We start from the raw sequence: 19,864 nt of genomic DNA, 5'->3' as shown, positions 1-19,864 counted from the left end.
GACGATCTTTTAATATCTACAAAAGACTTGAAGAAATAAAACCCTAAGGGTAAGCTCTGAAATTCTGAAATCCATAGAAAGGCACCTGTCTTTTTTTTTTTTTTTTTTTTTTAACATTTGGCCTTTGTGCTTTTACATCACAGATTAAAAATGTGAATACAGGTGAAACATTATTGAAATCAAGATTAATTAAATAAGTTTAAATGCTAGATCACAAACTTTAAAAACAATACTATTAAAAGTGGTTTGCTTCAATTGTGTATTATGTGAAAGTGAAACAAATTCACATTTACTTAATGACAAATTTTACTGCATTTCTAAATGAGTAACTATATTCAAAAATACACTTCTCATGGTTTTTATCAGACACGATTTATAATTAAAAGATTAGAACAATTTGTTTGGGTTGAAAAGACATTACAAAACAAAACAGTTAAAATTATTGAACAAAATATTACAGCCAAGTATTTTAGATATTTGAACTTGCCTTTCTTGGGTCATGATTCAAAGACTGTGGTACTTGCCAAGAAGGTCAAAAAAGGCTAACAACCCTCAAATATGTTTGTTTTCTTTTTAAAGCAAGGCTGCAACTGCAAAAATGGATAGAGTTGAGTAGAACAAACATCTTGAAACAAATTTATTATAAAGTGAGGTATGGTAGTGCTGAAGTGCTACAGTGGATTTCTGCATATTCAAACATTTCAGGTCAACTACTCTGAAGTTTGAGATCAGCAGACTGTGACTGCTTACTTCAATCTTTTGTTGTATGACCCTTTGCAGATGTCCAATGGCCACAAAGAAGATACATTCAATTAAGCAAAAACTAACATGATCAGATATGAATGAGCATATCTGGCAATTTAGAAGGCAAACTGTAAGTAAAAATGCAAGCATACAACTTATTCATAATAAATACATTTTCAGGCATTTGACATTATCAATATTTTTAAAAGAATTTAAATAATAAATGCAACTATTTTATACATAACTGTACCATTTATTATACACACAAGTATATCAGTTCCCTTTGTTTACAAAGGCTGGTTACAGATATATGGAATGTTACAGTACCATCTTGCATAAAATTTTAGTACAATTCGTACTTCAAAAAAGGGTGCAAAACACCAGCCTAATAAATCTGACTGAATTGAAATATTTTTAATTACATCATTAACACATACACAACAAGCTGTACATAAGCCCACTTTTCAATCACCACTTCAAGATACTGTAGCAAGTACATTAGATTATAAATGATTCCAACTAGTCAGTTAAATTTATTAAAGGTTTGCACTGCTACTCACTCTGGAACCTTTGAGATAAAGCCTGTATTCACGACTTACTGAGCTCTTGTTAGTACAGTTAAGAGGCAGTCAGCACTGGTTGCCAAAGTACTAGTCACAAGAGATTTCCTCAGAGAAACTTGAACTGGGAGCAAACATTTTTGGATATTCCCTTCAAGGATCAAACAGAAGTTTTATGGGGTCAAGACTCTCCATTCTGTACCTTGGATGCTGGTGGATGCATGAAGTCCTTAAAGGGAACCAGTGCCTCCTTCAAAGCAGAGCACACTTCTGAGGATGAACAAGTGATACATTCTACTAAAGTCGGGTACAAGGCAATGACTTGTGCCCATGTGCTAGAATCAACTGCAGGGAAGAAAAGAACAGACTGAATCACTTACTACTGTCCAAATACTGACAACAGACTTTTTTCAATACCTCTAAGTCAGGGCACATTCACAGTGTGCCTAAACATAGGTACTTGGTGCTATACAGACACTGTGGCATCCATGCAGGGCACTCAGATATGGGCCAAGATTTCTGCAGGAGAACCATTTGTTTTTTCAACTGCAACTGGAGGCCAGGTGGGATAATACCCTTAAAGTGGTGCTACATACCTGTGTTTCTACATATAAGTCATTCACTGTGGTTTTGGATGAAGAACTGACAAATTTAACATAATACTTCTATTCAATCTGTAATACACAAGCGTTTTCTGCCTGCTTTTCTCAACTATTGACAGAAAATTGAACTAGATACACATTTCACTTCTGGAAAATTGTCAGCAATGAGACTTTCTATTGATTTTAGATCATTTCAGATTACAAGAGCTATAGAACGCAAAGGTAGAAACACTGGACAAAGACAAAAAAATATCCGTGGTAAAGTTTTGTTACTCCAACAAGTAAAATTAAACACTGTAGCATGGATCTTATTATAATGTCACTTCCTTGCTTATTTCTGTTTTAGCTCTGCTTTCAAAAAAGAACAAACCCCTGGCTTCAGACAACAGTAATAATTATCTTAAATAAATAAAATTATTAAAAGGTAGAAGTGAGAGTGAAATGATTCTGTAATTTGTCCAGTGGTTCTCTTTCCAAGAAAGTGTGTGGGAGGTTTGGCAAGCACTGCTGCATATGGACCAAGGGAAATATATCTCTCATTGCAGGAAGAGGGATGTGGGGAACAGTCCAGCTGAGTTGGCTACTCTACCCCTCTAAGAGGAAGACCCACTAAAGCAGCACCTTCAGTTACCTTCAGGGTTAGCATCCCAGCATAAAGCTTGCACCCTTTTGCCATGAACCTTGGAAACTGTATCATCATAACTCTGGCTGCTCAGTGATGATGCAAAGGAGGAACGGCCTCTTTCCAGAAACCCACCTGCCCATGTTTTTCTGGAAAGGGTGTTTCATTTGTTTGTTTCAGGATTGAAAAGGGTGTTTTTTCCTGTTCCTCCTAATATCAAAAGGAGGAAGGTAGGGGGAAATGTATACACAATTCTGTCACAACTTCAGAGCCCAATACAGTGGGCTTAACCAAGACTCATGATTGTTTCCTTCCAAGAACTCTCAATGCATACCGAAGCTGCAGCTTACAAGAAGAACAGGATATGTGATTTAATGAAGTTGAGGTCTTTCATTTAATTCAGCCATTTAAATACATCTGTCAACCATTTACTCAGGCATCAATGAGCTAAGCTCAATCCAGGGGACAGGAAATAATAGAGCAGGAAGACAGGGAAAGCAAGACCACAAGTGTATTTATCTACCAGCCTGTCCATGCATTTAACTTGTACACCCCTTTAACTGCAGACTGCACCTATGTGAACATGATCCATAGCAACCTACAAAGGTATCATGAGAAGGAAAAAAGTGTCTAGCCAGGCTTCACATACTTAAGAATTCTATTAATATTTTTGGAATGGGGTTTTTTTCTTTGTTTTCAGAAGACACCAAGCTTTATCTAATAAAGGACACCATAAATTGAAGTTTTCTCTTTTATTAAACATATCTTAGGTTCTTATACTTTTAGGCATGCTGGAAGAACTTTGTGGGGTTTCTTGCTGTCTACCTGCCACCTACATATACAAAGAATTACAGAATACTGACTTTTACAGACTACACTTTTCTTTCAAATTTCTGGGAAGACTACTAAAGGAAATAATAAATGCATCTTTGGGGCAGATATAATGTTACCTTGTTTAGAACCATGTTACTTAACAACCATCAACTTACCATTTTCAGGTTGAGTCTTTTTAAGTGAATCTATGAGAGTACTGACAGCTTTTAAAACAAATATTATTTCTGTTACTTGCTGCCTACAAATGAAAAAATGCAAACAGTCAACTACTCATTTTTGTTTCAATAATATAAGTTTTATAGAAAAACTTTCCCACCATTATTGCTGTTATCTCAGTGAGGACAGCTTTAGCTGTGATACTGGAAACAGTAACACCATACAAATCTCAATCTGAAAACACTCATATCAGGGGAAGTGATAAGGCTAACAGAAAGATAATAATTTTCCACATTCATGATCAAAAACCTTCAAAAGTCAAGCAAATTTCAAGTAAGTTCCCATTTTAAAGAATTTCTTAGTATTTCAGTCAATTTTTCCATTTCAAGAACAATTACTTGAGTAATGATTCACAATATTGCTGTTTGGATGTTTTATCGCATTTTTGAGGATATTCTACCCACCTCTTAATTTAGAAACTACAAATAGCTCTACTGGGAATAAAAGGAAATCCGATTTCAGAAATATTATGCTAGAGAGATCAGAAACATTGTTTCAGTAACTGAAAATGTAACAGCACAGACCATGACCACTGCTACTTGAAGGTTTTTAAAAAAAAATTTGGTACCAGCAATTTTGTTTGAAATATCTTCCCCATAAAGATTTCCCTGCCTTTTAAATTTCATTATCTCCCACACCCCTCATTTTTTTCATGACTAAGTGATATTTTGAATGCAAACTTCTTCTCCTAAAGTCCTGGTAATACCTTTACTTTCTAAAGACAACGCACATACCGTGGAAGAGGACATTTGCCACTCAATCTCTCATCTTCTATGTAGCGATGCAATACATCCTGTGACCTTTTCAAGAGCACAGAAAGTGCCATTCTAGAGATGTAGCCTTCTTGAGGAGTTGTGACTTTATTACTGAATGAAAATTGGAGCAGTGTTTCAAAACACACCTTAGAAAACTCCTCTCTCATTCGAATATCTATTTCGGCTTCTGTCGAAGTAAAATGATGCATTTAATTGTGCAGTGTGCATGATGCTGCATTTCAATCAGTTTATTATAAGTTGAGAAAAGGTTATCACTTCTCTAGTATTAAAAAATATTAACAGTGATGAGAACAAACAATAAGAATACGTTCTAAGAAAAAATGACTGTGCAAAAATCACAATAGTTCCAAAACCAAGAAATTCATTCTGCCACATTCTCAGTAACATGTCATGTACCTGACATTGCTTTAACTATAAAATACATGAAATAATCTAAAAACAGCAAACCCAGTCCTACATTGTAAGTACTCATATTTCGTACTGTACAATTCAAGTATTTTTCTATGTAATGGTTTATGTCCAGTTTTTTCATCTTTTCAAAAATCCCTAGAAATGTTTTGTCTTAAAGGCAGAGAAGGTATCTGGTTAGGTACACCATATAGTTACACTAAGGTCATTTAGTTTTTAAGAACAGGATATTATGTCTGTCTTACAATTGTCTGAAATGATTGCTAGAACTGGCACAAAGGAAAATAAACTATGTAGAAAGTAACACAATTAAAATATTATATATTATAAGGTCCAAGCAGTAAGGAAGTAATTTTTTAAAAATTGCAAGGAAAGCTTGGCAACTTCCACAAAATATAGTTTACAAAAAATGTTAGATATCAAATGGTCTATACTGAATTTGTGCCAGGGAACTTCAAGTCTTTATTATAGTAAGTACTCTCAACATTTTAATTATTTTCTAGTAGATTTAAAGACTGTATTTTTTGTCATTCAGGTACCATACCTGTAAAGGAGGATGACTGAGAATGTATTGAGCCTTTATTGAGCATAGTCATTATTTGACCAACAAATTCCTTAGGAATAAAATTAGCATATGGCAGTATCTCTGTGCTGATAAGCTGCACCACCTAAAATAAATTACATATATTATATTGGTTTTCTAAATACTCAAATTGTAAATCTAGTATGAAGAAACATTTAACAAGAGAGAAAGGCCTAATTAGACTTCACAAAATCTTCTATTGCTAGCATTTGAAATATGCAGATATGTCCAAAAGTGTGGTCTTGCATGGGACAATTAACTTGAAATAATAAACCTTTCCCCCCACCACTTCTGCCAGAGTTTCTGATCAGATTTCAAATGACATTTGAAATGTAGTCTTCAAATCGAATTTATGGTTTTGAAAAGAGAAAATCTAACATGAGGAATCTCTCTCTCCCTTAACCGCAACTCAATACCCTCACTATGACATTAACACACATACCACATCCCTAACAATGTGACATCTGCAAAGCAGAACAAGTGTGTTAATTATCTAAACAAGCTTAAGGCAATACACATTAACAGAAATGCTCTCCATCCTTGTCTTGATGCTCCCATTCAGGAACAAAGTGGGTTTACGTCTCCATAAATTAATCCATTAAATTTGAGAATTCTGCTCACTGCAGGCAGAACTGCTCCCATTTTTCATCTGGATATCTTTGTGTTCCAGCCACCCCTCTGGAAAGATGACGGTGATGAAACCAGAGATACTGCCACGTCTTCTCTGCAACTCCTTTTGTTTTGTATCCCTAATCTCTGTTCTGCCACATTTCTTTGCCCTGGAGTTAAAGGGGACAAGTTGCTCCTCAGTTCAAGTGTCATCTTCTCATAATTTTCTTCGGCCTTATGAAACCAAACATTTTCTCTTTACAATTACAGCGATCTTTGTGCTGCACGAACAACACATAATTTCTTCATTTATGCCAAAGGTTCTCAGTATTGAGAACACATTTTAAGGGCAACAATGTCTAAGAAAAAATGAATTTTTGCTGATCGCCCTCTCAATGCAGAAAGCACTCCTTTTATGTTTAATTGTCAGCTTTCTCTGTGGTCTACAATACCTGTGTAAATGCTCAGCAATAACATAATAGTAAGGATCACATAATGAGTTAGAGGCAGAAACACATTCTGGCTTAGTCACTCTACACTGTTTTGAAGATGAGAGGAAAAGAAGCAGTTTGTGGCACCCCACTTCCTACTTTTTGCATCACCCTGAAGCAGCTGAATTCTGGGCCTATGAATTTCCTGTCTTGTTTTCAAAAATGAAAACAATATCACAGAAAAAGTAATGAGAGGGTAACTTTTCAAAAAATTATTTCAGAACCGAATGCAACTTGTCAATGTCACTAACTTGTTACTTGCAATAGTATATTTGTTAAAAGCTCCTTACCTCAACATCAATACTCTCATTCTTCTGAAATTCTTGAATTGAGAGATTATCAGGAGGTGTACTAAAAATAAACATAGTGCATTATACTTTAAATTTACATCATGTGTAAGGAGGTAAGTATGGGAAAACACATTACATTTACACTTATTACATGCATCAAGTTGGTAATATTATATGGTAATGATTAATGATCACAAGGCCAGGTTGGACGGGGGCTTTGACCAACCTATTTTTTTCACTCACTATGCAAGAAAAATACTTTTGAGTTTCAGCAGTTCATCTGTAAAAATTTTTTTTAATTTTACATTTTCCTCTACATTAATGAAAAACTTTTCATTAATGGGACATTACCATGTCCTTTTCCCCTGCTAACTGAAATTATGTATATGTTCTCATTCTTAATGAATTTTATTAAAAGAAAAACCCATTTTATAAACCATAGTTCTGAAGAAATTTAGAACTTTCTGGCGCTCTTTATTTATTTTCAGGTGAAATGTTCAGAAGCGATTCAACAGACTCTGTTGAATCAGAGCTAAGCACATGCTCACAGGCAAGGCAGCTGCCCAGTATAGGACGTGAACTTGTGCCAATCTTGTCCTCATAACGGTACTCATCTGGGCCTGTCTTCTCCATCCCATTGCCAATTTTAAAGAAAGTTTAAGAACCCTGAAGGTTTTGAAATCTCATTCAAATCTGGTTAGTTTAGCTGACAGATGTTTTGTTTTATTTTGCATGATTTTTTCTTTCAGTGTTCCTGTATGTTGCTGACCAAGACAAATATGATTTTTCCGAGATAGGCTTTTTTCTTCCCCCTCTTCTGAGTGCTTAGCATAACACACTGGAAGATCAGTCTTCACAGCTACAGCTAATTTTCAGTTTGGACAATTATGAATGTATTATGTATGTACCAATGTATCTGCTTGAAAAATAAATATATCTCTGCTCCTCAAAGAGACTTCATGTAGATGAAGTCTAGATCAATTTATCTTGAAACAGACAAGTGTTACATGTGTGACTAGAACAAACCACAAAGAATAAAATATGAAATATTGTATTTATTACTGGGTTGTGTATTAAGCAGTCAGGAAGTTTGGAATTTTATGTTGAAAACATAGAATAAAATAAAATATTAAGTAGTTGTTCAGTCAGTAGCTTTTCTAACACACAGAGCTGTTAACTATGCAAAACCTTTAAACAGTAATGTAAGCTAGTATGATACATAGAAATGCAGGTCATGTTGAAATACAAGGGAAGATTTCACTCTGACACTTCCTAATTTATGACTCGCTGAGCTGAGGTTTACTTAAAGACATGTTAAGATCTTTCTGCCCAGTCATCCATATCTGATCTATCTTATATACTACAATTAGGGTACGTATTTGTTCATGTAGCAAATTATTCCCAAGTAAATAGATTTTGTAAGGTGTCTATATGGATACATCTATCTAGGGGCAAAATACTTTGGTGCTCTGGCACAACATATCCAAACCGTACTGAAGGGTCAAGAGCCAGGAAAGGTAAGAGTGTGATGCAGCAACCTTCCCCAGTACAGAGCTCCCAGCCCCTGCCCACTGAACAGTGAGGGCTTCAGAGCCAAGAGCAAAAACCTAACAACCACCCAGAGTCCTGCTGTGCACAGCACTCTGTTCAGAAGCATCTTTTGGGAAAGTATTGATTTAATTCCCTCATGTGAGCATAGACTTCTGCTCTAATAAATTATATCTATATCTATATCTATATATATAGATATCTACACACACACATTTGTTGAATTTTATTGTATATAATGGCTTGACATGCTTCTATGAAAGCCTCTGGGAAAGAAGAACAATATGAAATAATAAACAGACCAGCTTCTTACTTCTTACTAGAAGACAATTTTGTGTAAATTAAGTTATATGAAATGTATTAATTTTAATTGTCATTTTGATTTATGACAAAAATCAAGATTATTGAGTCTCCTCAGCTGTAGCTTGCTTTAAAAAAATTTTAAAAGCTGAAACTTCTATCTTGGAAGTTGTTAATTCTCTACGACAGTAATATTTTCCTTTTTCATTTACCTAGGCTCTCTGGGCTATATTTGAAATTTCTTGTACAAAGCTGCAGAGACCATTTCTGCTGTGCTTTGTACATTTTAAACAACGAGTATCCCCTCTCATTTAGCCCCACAGCTGGCTTGCAATTGTTCCTATCCGAAAGATAGAGGTGGCATCCTGCAGAAGAGGTTCACTATCTTAAATACAGTTATTCACAGAGCTTTAATTTAAGGGTTCAAATTACAGTGACCTCTTGTCTAATCAGTGCCAACTCAGTTTCACTGCCAGAAGCAATATTAGGCTATCTACACATATGGTTTCTAGGACCACAGTGACTAGAAGGGTTATGAGTTGAACTAGAAAAATGTTTGAAATATTGGTTAAAAACTTAGAACATCAGTGAAATAGTTTCATCTTTCTACCCAATGCTCAGCCAGGTGGAAACTGGGAGAACATGCATACAAAAATAAGACAAAGTGCACTGGCATATTTTAATGAACAAAGCTAAAGGAGATAAACTAATCAAATCTGTTATGCAGTGTTGCTCAAAGGACTGACTGCATTAAGGCTTTTGTGAGTCTTGCAGAGATGCAGATGTTTCATATTTAGAACCATCCAGCAGTGCTAAGTCAGGCTTGGAGAATAAAGATTTGAAGAGAAGGTACAAAAGGAAGTAATTTACCTAGCTTTGCATAAAGCCTGGACAGACAATAGCACAGGACATCTAAAACATTTAATAGTGGAAAGTGTGGAGTATGACAATGTATCAAGAACGAAGGAAGAAAAGTAAGGGGTTTTTGTGAGATAAAGTTCTGGTTTACTTGAAACAAAGAGCTTAGAAAAAATTACAGAACGCCAGCATAAGAAAGTAAATTTTCAGTTCTAACCATATTCAGGTCTAACTGTATATATCTAACTATTCCTGTCACAAGGGGTGACATGTTAGAGAATGCTAAAAATCCAGACACCATAGTAATGGGGTTACTCTGTCTCACTGTCAGCCTCTTGGGGAGTCAACTGAACTGCATTTCCCAAACTCTTTGTGCTTCAGAACCTTTTCATTCCATGCTGGCTTTAGTCAATTTGTACACTCCTGCACATAACTTAATAACCTCCCTGTCCTGCATGACACATTTGCAAGTTGGAAAGCCACCAGAGATTACCTGACTCTCAGCTGCAGTAAAGCCACTTGGTCAGGTTCAGCAGGGCTACTAAAACCAATTCAAGTTTACAAGTCATGAATCTAACTAAGAGCATTCTCCTCAGCTGTGGCTCGGTTAATTGATTTTGGTGATATGGACAAAAGTCCAAGTAGTACCAAAAGTTTAAAAAAACACAACTCATTGTTAATATAAATAAGTCAGGAAACACACCAAAAACAGTTCTATACCACCTGGCTGGCCGTAAATAGAGGACCAACATGGATAGTTGGAAAGTACATTCTCGTCGCCTTCCCCTGCAACCTGAAGGTTGACATGCACCTCAACTCAGCAATAAATTTTGGCTGTTACTTTCAAAACAGTGAATAAATTCTCTCAAATTGCCTTGGAATAAGGCACCACTATGACTAACATATGTTTTCTATAAGAATTACCAAAAAAAATTGAAAGAACACACTAAATTTGAAAATTCTGAATTCAATTTCCTTACAAGTGGAACAACTACAAATTCAAGAGACTGAGCAAACTGCAATTATAAACCACTAGAAGACACAATTTCGCAAATTTCAAACCAAAAGGGGCAGGTTGCCTTACTTGCTAAGGGTAGTTTCATAGCATCTTGCACAGAGTGCAGAAAGATTTAAGCAAAGAAAATCGGAAGAGAATTACCTCAACGTGGGGAACTTCCACAGCTATCTCTAGAGCCCTCCTTGCATCACAGCGAGAGAGACACGCTTCAGTAGCAATATGGGGAGGAGGAGGAGAACAAAGTGGATGAAGAAAAGGAGAAATGACTGCTATTACAATTGTCCTGACTACTGGCATGAGGAAGATGTACTCCCTTTTCAGCTTTAATTTTTTTTAGGAGCACAAGGCTCAGGCTGATAGAGAGAACAGAAAGGTTATCTATCCTAAAACTACCAAGGGACAGGGCTCTAACTGTATGTAGGGGAACCATACTCTTGGAAGGCAAACTGCTATTTAGAAAAAGATTAACATAAGGCAGGTAAAAAAAAGCAACCCCAAACCAGACAGTCTGTAGCCACACAACATACAACTACGTAAGCAAAATCCATCTACTCACAACAAGCCTGGAAAGCATAATGATAATGGGCATTAATTATAGTAACAGGTCAAATTTTCTTGTTGTAGCCATGTGGTTCTATAAAATACCAGCCTATTTTTAGTGTTTTTAATTATTTTGAACCTTAAAGTTTCTAGGTGAAAGAAAAGTTTGCTACACTTTTCTAAGGACACTTTTAATTATGATGAAAAAATTTTCTCTAAACCACGTTTTGTATGTAAAGTTATAGTGTACACTCTGGTTGCTAAAGAGGTAAAACAAGACTTAAGACAGACATCATCAGGCATCATAAATATTCACACAAGTACTATTTTTCTTCTACCTCCAGAGAATATTTGCCCATGTGTGACAAATGGCAAAAGGTATTAGAATTAACATAAAGAGTAATAGTTTCTAGCAAGCAACACATTAAGATGAAATTTCTATGGTTGAAATAATATTCAAGTAAAGTATAAATCACTCACTGTAAATTAAAAAAACCCCACAATATATTTGACCAAAAAGGTAATGAAGATGATAGGGGATTATCCTGAATTACACCAAAGAGCTGTGATAATTTTACTTCCCTGGATTTATGAACAATTAATACCAAAAAACTGTAGCAGTACCAGCCTTGGTCAGCTAAGAACATGCAAAATGGAATGGTTTCATTTGCTTTGCAAATATTTAGGAATAATTAAATTACAGCAAATAGTAATATGTATTCCCAAAGCAACTTTTAAGGGAACATACATTCTTCTACAATAACCTGAAAAACCTTCATTTTAATTCTGTAAGCCCAACAATGATATAGATTATAGGGCATTAACTGATGTGGACTGCCTGTCTCAGAATGGAAGCAGGAATACTAACTGCAGCTAAAAACAAAACCAAGCAAGATACTGCAAAGATTATTTTACATGAAAGAAACAGTGAAGCATAAAATAAAAACTTGGATGACTGACTGAAGTGTCTTTTAATCCATCATGGTGATCTTTTCTACTTGAAGGTCCTCCTATTTAATAGAATTTTCTTTCAAATAAATGAAAAGACAATAGGAAGGTTTTTCACCTGATTGCCATATAATCCTATTGATGCTATTCCAAACCCATTCATTATTACACACATTTTCACTAATGGATGTGTCTCTAAAATAAATTTTCATTGGTATTTATTTTTTGTTTGTTTTGGGCAAGCTGCTATTTATCCATCATTAGTAAATACAGCTGTGTTTGGTTGCTGACTTTTGTGTGTTTCAAAACTAAACACACAGCATATTAGTGTAAAGCACTGAGGAGCCTTACTGTTCTCTGTTAAAAAGAAAGATTCATTTGTTACTGAAATCAGCATATACACTGAAAATCAGGGAATTTAATTTTTCATGTTCCACCATGTTCTTTATTCTAAAACACTATTAGATATACTTAAAGTACTCCTGAAAGATGCTTGCCCACAGATGTTTACAGAAGATGGAAATTCCATACCACTTCTAAGCAGTTGTCTAAAATACCTAACCTTCCTTAGAGTAAAAGGTTTCCTTAGTGTTTAACCTAGATAATTTTTGCTGTACTGAAATAGATTTTTACCCATTGCCAAGGGACAAAAAAAATTCTTCTCTGAAGCAAGCTTTTACTATATTATGAAAATTGATAATGTTTTGCTAATGATATATTCCTTTGGTTGAACAAATAAATAGATCCAAGGCCAGGCTGGATGGGGCTCTGAGCAAGCTGGCCTAGTGGAGGGTGTCCTGCCCATGGCAGGGGGTTTGGAACTAGATGATCTTTAACATTCCTTCCAACTCAAACCATTCTATGATTCAACGATTAAATTGTCTGTCTCTGATTATTACTACTTTTCACTTCTGGACTTTCTCAACCTGCCCATTGGAAATTGAGAATGTGTTCCATTCTTGAGAGGAATCTGTCCATCTTTATAGTCATAAATATGATTATTAGCTACCTTTTTCATAAAGTATCATAAATAAAGTGTGGTTAATTATTAAGGTGCAGTCAATTTATCTTAGGTAGAAACAAAAGCAAAGTGAACAGCAGTATATGAAATAATTTTCAAAAATTCATAGTAAGTGGAGTATTTCAAGATGGAACTCAGGAGAAATATATATAGTTAATGCTGTTCACCTTAATTAGAAAAATACTGTTGCAATTCTGTTCAAAGTGAAGAAAGGAACAAATTGAGTACATATCAGCAACTCTTTATCAAATCTACAATAAATGTCCTTGGGAGTCCATACAGAGCTCCCAGTCCTGTTCAGAAAGACTGTGCCTTATATTGAGAGTTCAGCTGAGCTCTTGCTTGCTCTTATGCTTCACCTTTTGATTGAAGCTTTTGCTATTACTTTCTAAAAGTATAGCTTTTTGAAGTAGACAGACTGGTTACCTTCTCTCCATCACTCATTAAATAATCTTCAGATATCAAATACCTCTACTGACACATATAGTGAACAAATTACTTATAAGAATTTCCCTTTAAAAATAATTAAAAAAAAGGAAATAGCGTTTACCTTTTTGTGAATAAAAAGTCTTCAAAAGTGTTTGCTAGCTCTGGCCACATACTGTCAAATTTTCCAGATGATGCATGCTGTCTTGCAACAGGTAGTCCAATGGAGAGAACTTTGAGAAGAGAGGACACAGCTAGCTTCCATGTGCTTTCAGAAGGACAGGAGTACTTCAGACTGAGGGGTATTCTTAGTGTCTGCAAAATGAAAGTCAAAACAAAATTTATAGTTGCACAGACAAATCTAAGATTACAGCAAGTTTCTGCACAAGATCTTGGAAGACACTGTCACAGATGGTAGTACACATCCCTGTCTTTTCAGCTAGTATATGAGATGGCCTTCTACAAATGTAATCCTGAGGATGATTTATCATATACCAGCTGCACAGGTCTGCAGCCAAGTACAAGGTTAGAAGAAGAAATTGATTCATTATTAATTCCACCATGAAATCACACACTAATTTTCTTTTTCTGTATTGCCATCCACCATTTCTGCTAAGTCTGACAAATGGGCTTTCCTAACATCTAAGAGACGGCAGGCAGTCTATCATCAGTGTATTCTGGAGAATTCAGTCCCATTCCTATAAAGCCATTCCAAGTGCTTCCACAGTAAAAAAAAGCCTCATTGAATTTAGACTTTTCCTAGTAAAGTTGAACTATATACATAAACACTAGGAGAAATCTGGACATTATTGACTGTTAAACCACATCAAATTTGAAAGTAAGAACAGTTAGTGAAATTCTAAGATAAAGGCTTCAATACAAATCAAATGTAAAGCAGACGAAAACACAGCAAATTTTAAGCCTTTTAGATAGAAAGTCATCTTCACTATCTATAAAATAAAGTCATTTATAAATTTGAAAACATTAGGCATATGAACTATTTACACATATATGCATTCCTTTTAGTATTGTTAGTCAAAGTGACTTAGAACCTGATAGTAAGTTATCTTGGAAAAGCAATTATTTACTTGACATTTCAAATACATAGTGACTAAATTCAGGTACTATATGTATGTCCCCCATGCTTTTAGTGCAGTATCTGATTTGAGGAAAGCAAAGGGAGGAAAGACTCACTCTGACTCTAATGAGGATGTCAATTATAATTAACTCTATGGCAAAAAATTATGACAGGTAGAATCTCACCCTAGAGATAAACAGAGTATTTTTTTTCTGCTGCTATTGGTCATATGTGTCAAATCTAATTCCAAAATCAACATGGGCTTTAGAGACATGAAAAATAAATTTAAAAGCATTTTCATATATTGCAATAGATTATATTATATATATTATATAACTGCAAATGTTACAGAAAAGGGGTATTTCTATCAGTTTTACCAATGCCATTAAAACAGAAGTGGAAAACAACTGCATTAACTTTGAAATACATATATTTAATTCATAACAGATTTCAAATAGTATCACCTGCTTTAATTCATCTGCTTTAACATTCAGGTTTCTAAATTTCTATACAGGAAAATCCTGATGGCAGCCAAGTCATTGCAAACAAGCTAGGTCATATACATTTTTATTTTCCGAACATTTACTATTACTTCTACTATTTACTAAAATTTTTTGCTGAAATGGAATGGTCAAAAAAAGTGAAGCATTTGACAATTTCACCCTAAAGGTACATTTGCTCACCTTTAACATTTCATAGCTGCATTGACACATTAAGTAATTTAAAACAAATCAAAAGTAATAGAGCACGTGCCCCTGAAGTATATATGCCAGTGTACAGAAACTGGTCTTTGGCCTTCAGTGCCATATTTACTAAGAGGCCTACTTACCACATTCAGGTGCTAACACTTCCAAAGATGAAAATTTTGTGGCCTAACACATTTGTTGATTTTTATCTTAACACTGAAATACTGATGCTGACATTACCCAGCTAAGAACAATACACAAAGTCTAATCAACAGCCTTCCAAAAGAAATTATCCCCCACTGCTCATCTTCATAAAATATCAATCTGTTTACTACAAACTACCAGAAAGCGTTTGTCAACACTAGCTGAAAATAAAACTCATGATTTTCAATATAAGCTCATTAAATTCAGAGCACATGCAGGTCAAACTTTTACCTTAATAATGTTCTGAAGAACCTTCTCTGTTACCACAGCTTTATGGCAAGCTGTCTTTTGGTATAAGTCCACCACAACTTCCAGTGATCTCTCTGCAAATGGTACGTAATTCAATGCCACCCATTCCGCCTAGGAAAGGAAATTAGTAAATTACTAAATTATACATGAAAACATATTAATTAAGGAACAGAAAGTGTATGTTTTGCATTGAACTCTTGGTTTAATGCATGCAAGGTTTGCTAAGAATATGGTCCAAGCAACAAAACTGCAAATACAATGTAGTCTGGCTATGAAAATGTACTCTACATTGAAGTAAAGTACATTTAAGTAGGAGAAATGTTGCAGTCTAAGCAAGACAACTACATTAGGACAATCTTTAAGGAAATTTAACTCACCGGTGCAAATAGTTGTATCTAGTGTGATTCCATTGTGTTGCAGGACAAACAGAATAAGAAGAATTAATACATACATAATAGTTACCTCTTTGATTACACTGAATCAGATGCTCATGCTTAGTGAACAGCAGTGTACACAGATAAACAGAATTACTGAACACGTTCCATTTCTTTACAGCACGTGCAATTCAAAAATCTGAAGCTTGAGGTAATTTTGTCCATTCAAAATTATAATGTCTTTGTGTTAAATTTAGTACCTCTTGTAGGACAAATTATTCTAGATTAATTCATGTACAAATTCAGACACATTTGCCTGGTGTCCAAGCTAGACCTTTCCTACGTGAAGGAATACAAAGTATAAAAGTAAAGAAGAATGCAAAGGGAGTAAAAGAAGATAACAAAAGCATGTAGAAAAAACTTACTACACGACATGCACAGTTAAGTTTTTACAGATTGAACAAATGCATCTTGCTGAACAACCTATATCTTAAGATGAATTGGATTAACCAGCCAAGTGAAACAAGTGAGATTTCTTACTAATTACCTGATTATACTTTGCATTTGCAATGTGCTTTGTTTCAAGCTGTCCATACTGTGGAGGCTTGCAGGAAAATTCTACAAAGGCCAGCAGTTGGTCAAAGATTGCAGGATACATTATCTGCATACCTTCTGAGCCCACACATATAGCCTTTATCAAAAGAAAATACAGAAGTTTAACATATATTTCTTGAGCTTTTGCTTTCAACACCTGCATCAGTACAAAGAACTCCTACAGAAAAATCCCCATATAAGACTATGCAAGAGTCATGCTGTATGGAAGACAGTGTACAATTCCAACAGTTTAAGGAAATTAAATTTTGTTAAATAAAATTAAATAAATAAAATTAAATAAATAAAAATTAAATAAAGTGGCAAGATACCCAGTTCAGTAAAGACAGCTATCTCATCCAATAAAAGATATCTTTTCTTCACAAACTCGGCTTTGACATGTCAGTAAAATAAGATGTATTATATAAGTCTTGTATATAGATCTCACCCATATCATCTTTAAGTTCTACTTCAATAAACATTTAAATCTCAGAAGTAAATCATAGAAGGCTTCAAAAAGTAGTTAAAAGAATGTCTTATAGAAAGGAATGTAAATAAAATGAGAATTATATGATTTGGTATAGCTGAAACTCATAATCTTGCTTTAAAATGTAAAACATTTCAGGAACAGTGTACTTATACTGTCAAAAAACCCCAAAACCCCTGTATACTACAGCAGTAAAAGACTAGAAGACGAGTTCTAATGAAAAATAAAAAGACAACAAAAAACAAAACAAAGGCTGTAAAATGGGCTCAACAGATGAAGCCCGAAAGGAGACCCAAAGCTCCTTTCTGTATGCATGTTCTTGAGTTGCAATGTCCTTTGTTAGTGGAATCACATTATAAAATACCTTTATTCAACTAGTCAGGGGTCAGTCTGAAAAATGTTACGGTTTTTTTATCCTATTCAAAACGCAAAGTTGTCCCACAACTTCTGAGAAAATCAGAACTGATTCAGGCCTTCCTGTATCAGCAAAGGACCTGATCCTACACGCAAACACAGAGATGTGTTTTATTTCAAAGACTGCAAATATTTACATACTCTTCTTTAATGCTTCTGTGTGTATTCCTGAGAGTATCAATTGATTTCAAGAGAGGAAGAAGGTACTCTGGCCTAAAGCAAAACCATCTGACAGATGGCCTTTGCTTCACATCAGCACTGGCTGGCTGCCTTGCCATGTGAACTGGACTGTTTATACAGTCAAGAGGAGCAATCATGCAACTTCACAGAACTTACTCATGTCCGAAAATACTTTAACTAATGCTTTTAGGAACTTCAGTGCTGTTGTGTTAGTAACATAAGCATAGGTGAGATGGGAGGTTTGAGGTACCATCTTATGGAAGTCGGTATTTGCAAATGCTTGTAAATGCGATGGTAACCCGCTGACACTGGGAGTGGGGAAGGGGAGATGTCTTGCTTTCTCATGCGGAGTTACTGCGTTTGTTATTGTTTAGAAACCTTCAGCTACAACAGTTTAACATCTTGATAAGAACAAGAGTATAAAAATGCGCAGTTTTTCCTCATGTTAAAAACTCTGGTAACCCCTTCTTTGAAAAGCCCTAATGCCTGCAGCCTTTAGAAACTAAGATCATCTGGATAAGGAGACTAACAAATAGAAAAATCTGAGATGAATAGTGTCAGAGACTGAAATATTATAGTTCATGATTTAAACATTTTCTTAAAGGACTTTTACAACTGTATTACAGCAGCTGCAGAGAAGACCACTGCATCCTGAATGAGGCCCTGACTGAGGCCTTACACTGCTCGCTGATGAAGATAAAGTAACAACTCAGGGCTGGGGACATTCACGGAGCACAGGCTTAACACCTCCAAGGTGGAGACCACAGCCCCAGGGCTATCAGCTGCCAGGCTCGAACAGACCCTCGAACCAAGGGGTGGAGGGAGGGGAGGCTTTGGGTATCTTGGAAAAGCCACTGGTCAGAGGTGCAGTGACTGCCCATCCTCCACTGTGCAGAGGAGCCCAGCTGAGGGGTCCTCACTGGGGAAGGGGGGAAAGCTTATCCACAGCAGAAGGGGTGACATGGCCCATCAAAGGGGCCCCCCTCAAAGGGGTCCCCAGACCCTGCACCAGAGATGATGCAACAGACCCTCAGTGTTGCAAGGGACAGTGTCAAGTTGGCCCCTGGCAAGGGGAGACACGTGGGTTTTCCCACCTGGCCCAAAGTGTGTATTAATCCACGGGATTCTGTACTCTTTGGTGCGTGGTGTGGTGACATGTGGGAGCGTGTGGTGGTGTGGCCATGGCAGCAATGGGGGACCCTCACCACCAGCAGATCAGATGGAGGGGAGCAACGAGATGTCATCGGGACCCTTGGATGGGTGATATGCTTCCACCTAACCCCTGTCACCTCTCCCTGTTCCCCCCAGCCCACCACGCACACTTCTTTTCCTATTCTTCTCTTTCCCTTCTCTTTGCCTCTCTACTCTTAAATAAAATACATCAATTTTTTGGCATCAACACCTAATCTCGTTTGGTTTTAATCTCGTTTCTGGGAATATTTTGAACCTTCTGAGTTCCTTCCCGTTTATGCACAGAGACTTAGCTTGCTTTGCTTTTCTGGGTTTAAAAAGGATCATAACAAATAGATGGACTGATCAAATGGGGAAAACAGGATTTGGGCAGGACTGAGCTGCTGGAAAAGGGAGGATAAAAAAGGGTCAAGCCTGACTGGAAAAGGATGAAAATGTAGTAGACACGACTGGTTTTAAAACGTCATGTTATTTATATACCCACATACAAAACTGAGATTTAATACCAGCTTCTATCCAAGCAAACCAAATTGAAGTTCAAACAAAGTAATTTACTCCATAATATTTCCATGGCAGGGATGGTTGGAACTAGATGATCTTTAAGGTTCCTTCCAACCCAAGCCTTTTTATGATGCTATTCTTATACCTCTATTTTCAAAATACATGAATGAGTATTTCTTAAAACCAGTAACTAAACTAATGGCTGCAAGATAATGATCCTGCCTTGCTTGAGATAAATCAGCCCATACTAAGCAAAAAAAGAAAACAAAACACTGAATTGCTGCTCATTTGGTAGCCACCACGTGTTCTATGAGCTAAATGGGGCAGAATACTGACAGCAGCAGGGGGGAAGTATGACCACATAGTTAGGCAAAGTAGTCATAACATGAAAGCCCAAAGGGAATGAAGTCAGGTCAAGTGGGTATTTTAATTCTGGCACTTCCCAAGTAACTTTTTTGGGGGATTGTTTTTTTAAAAGTAGTGCTTAATATAAATACATGATCTCATTCATTATC

The 19,864-nt window shown here is 35.9% G+C and overlaps 1 protein-coding gene across 4 annotated transcripts in view; it reads right to left on the bottom strand.

Moving 5' to 3' along the window:
* Positions 1-1,201: 1,201 nt before the first annotated feature.
* The window catches only part of MON2 (MON2 homolog, regulator of endosome-to-Golgi trafficking), a 65,892-nt gene continuing 47,229 nt past the window's right edge, over positions 1,202-19,864 (bottom strand). For 2 of the 4 annotated variants that reach the window (XM_068998245.1, XM_068998261.1), the window contains exons 27-35: positions 16,533-16,676; positions 15,989-16,006; positions 15,594-15,722; positions 13,519-13,709; positions 6,736-6,796; positions 5,307-5,430; positions 4,313-4,520; positions 3,518-3,600; positions 1,202-1,649 (exon numbers count right to left, since the gene is read on the bottom strand). In XM_068998245.1, coding sequence (XP_068854346.1) covers positions 1,486-1,649; positions 3,518-3,600; positions 4,313-4,520; positions 5,307-5,430; positions 6,736-6,796; positions 13,519-13,709; positions 15,594-15,722; positions 15,989-16,006; positions 16,533-16,676 — 1,122 coding nt within the window. In that variant the 3' untranslated portion in view covers positions 1,202-1,485. Of the gene's footprint in view, positions 1,650-3,517; positions 3,601-4,312; positions 4,521-5,306; positions 5,431-6,735; positions 6,797-10,427; positions 10,666-13,518; positions 13,710-15,593; positions 15,723-15,988; positions 16,007-16,532; positions 16,677-19,864 lie in introns of those variants that run through there. The other 2 variants (XM_068998252.1, XM_068998269.1) reach the window with 2 other exon arrangements.

This window comes from Aphelocoma coerulescens, chromosome 1A, assembly GCF_041296385.1.
Source record: "Aphelocoma coerulescens isolate FSJ_1873_10779 chromosome 1A, UR_Acoe_1.0, whole genome shotgun sequence".
Lineage (NCBI taxonomy): Eukaryota > Metazoa > Chordata > Aves > Passeriformes > Corvidae > Aphelocoma > Aphelocoma coerulescens.
This window is presented reverse-complemented; position numbering and strand designations above follow the sequence as displayed.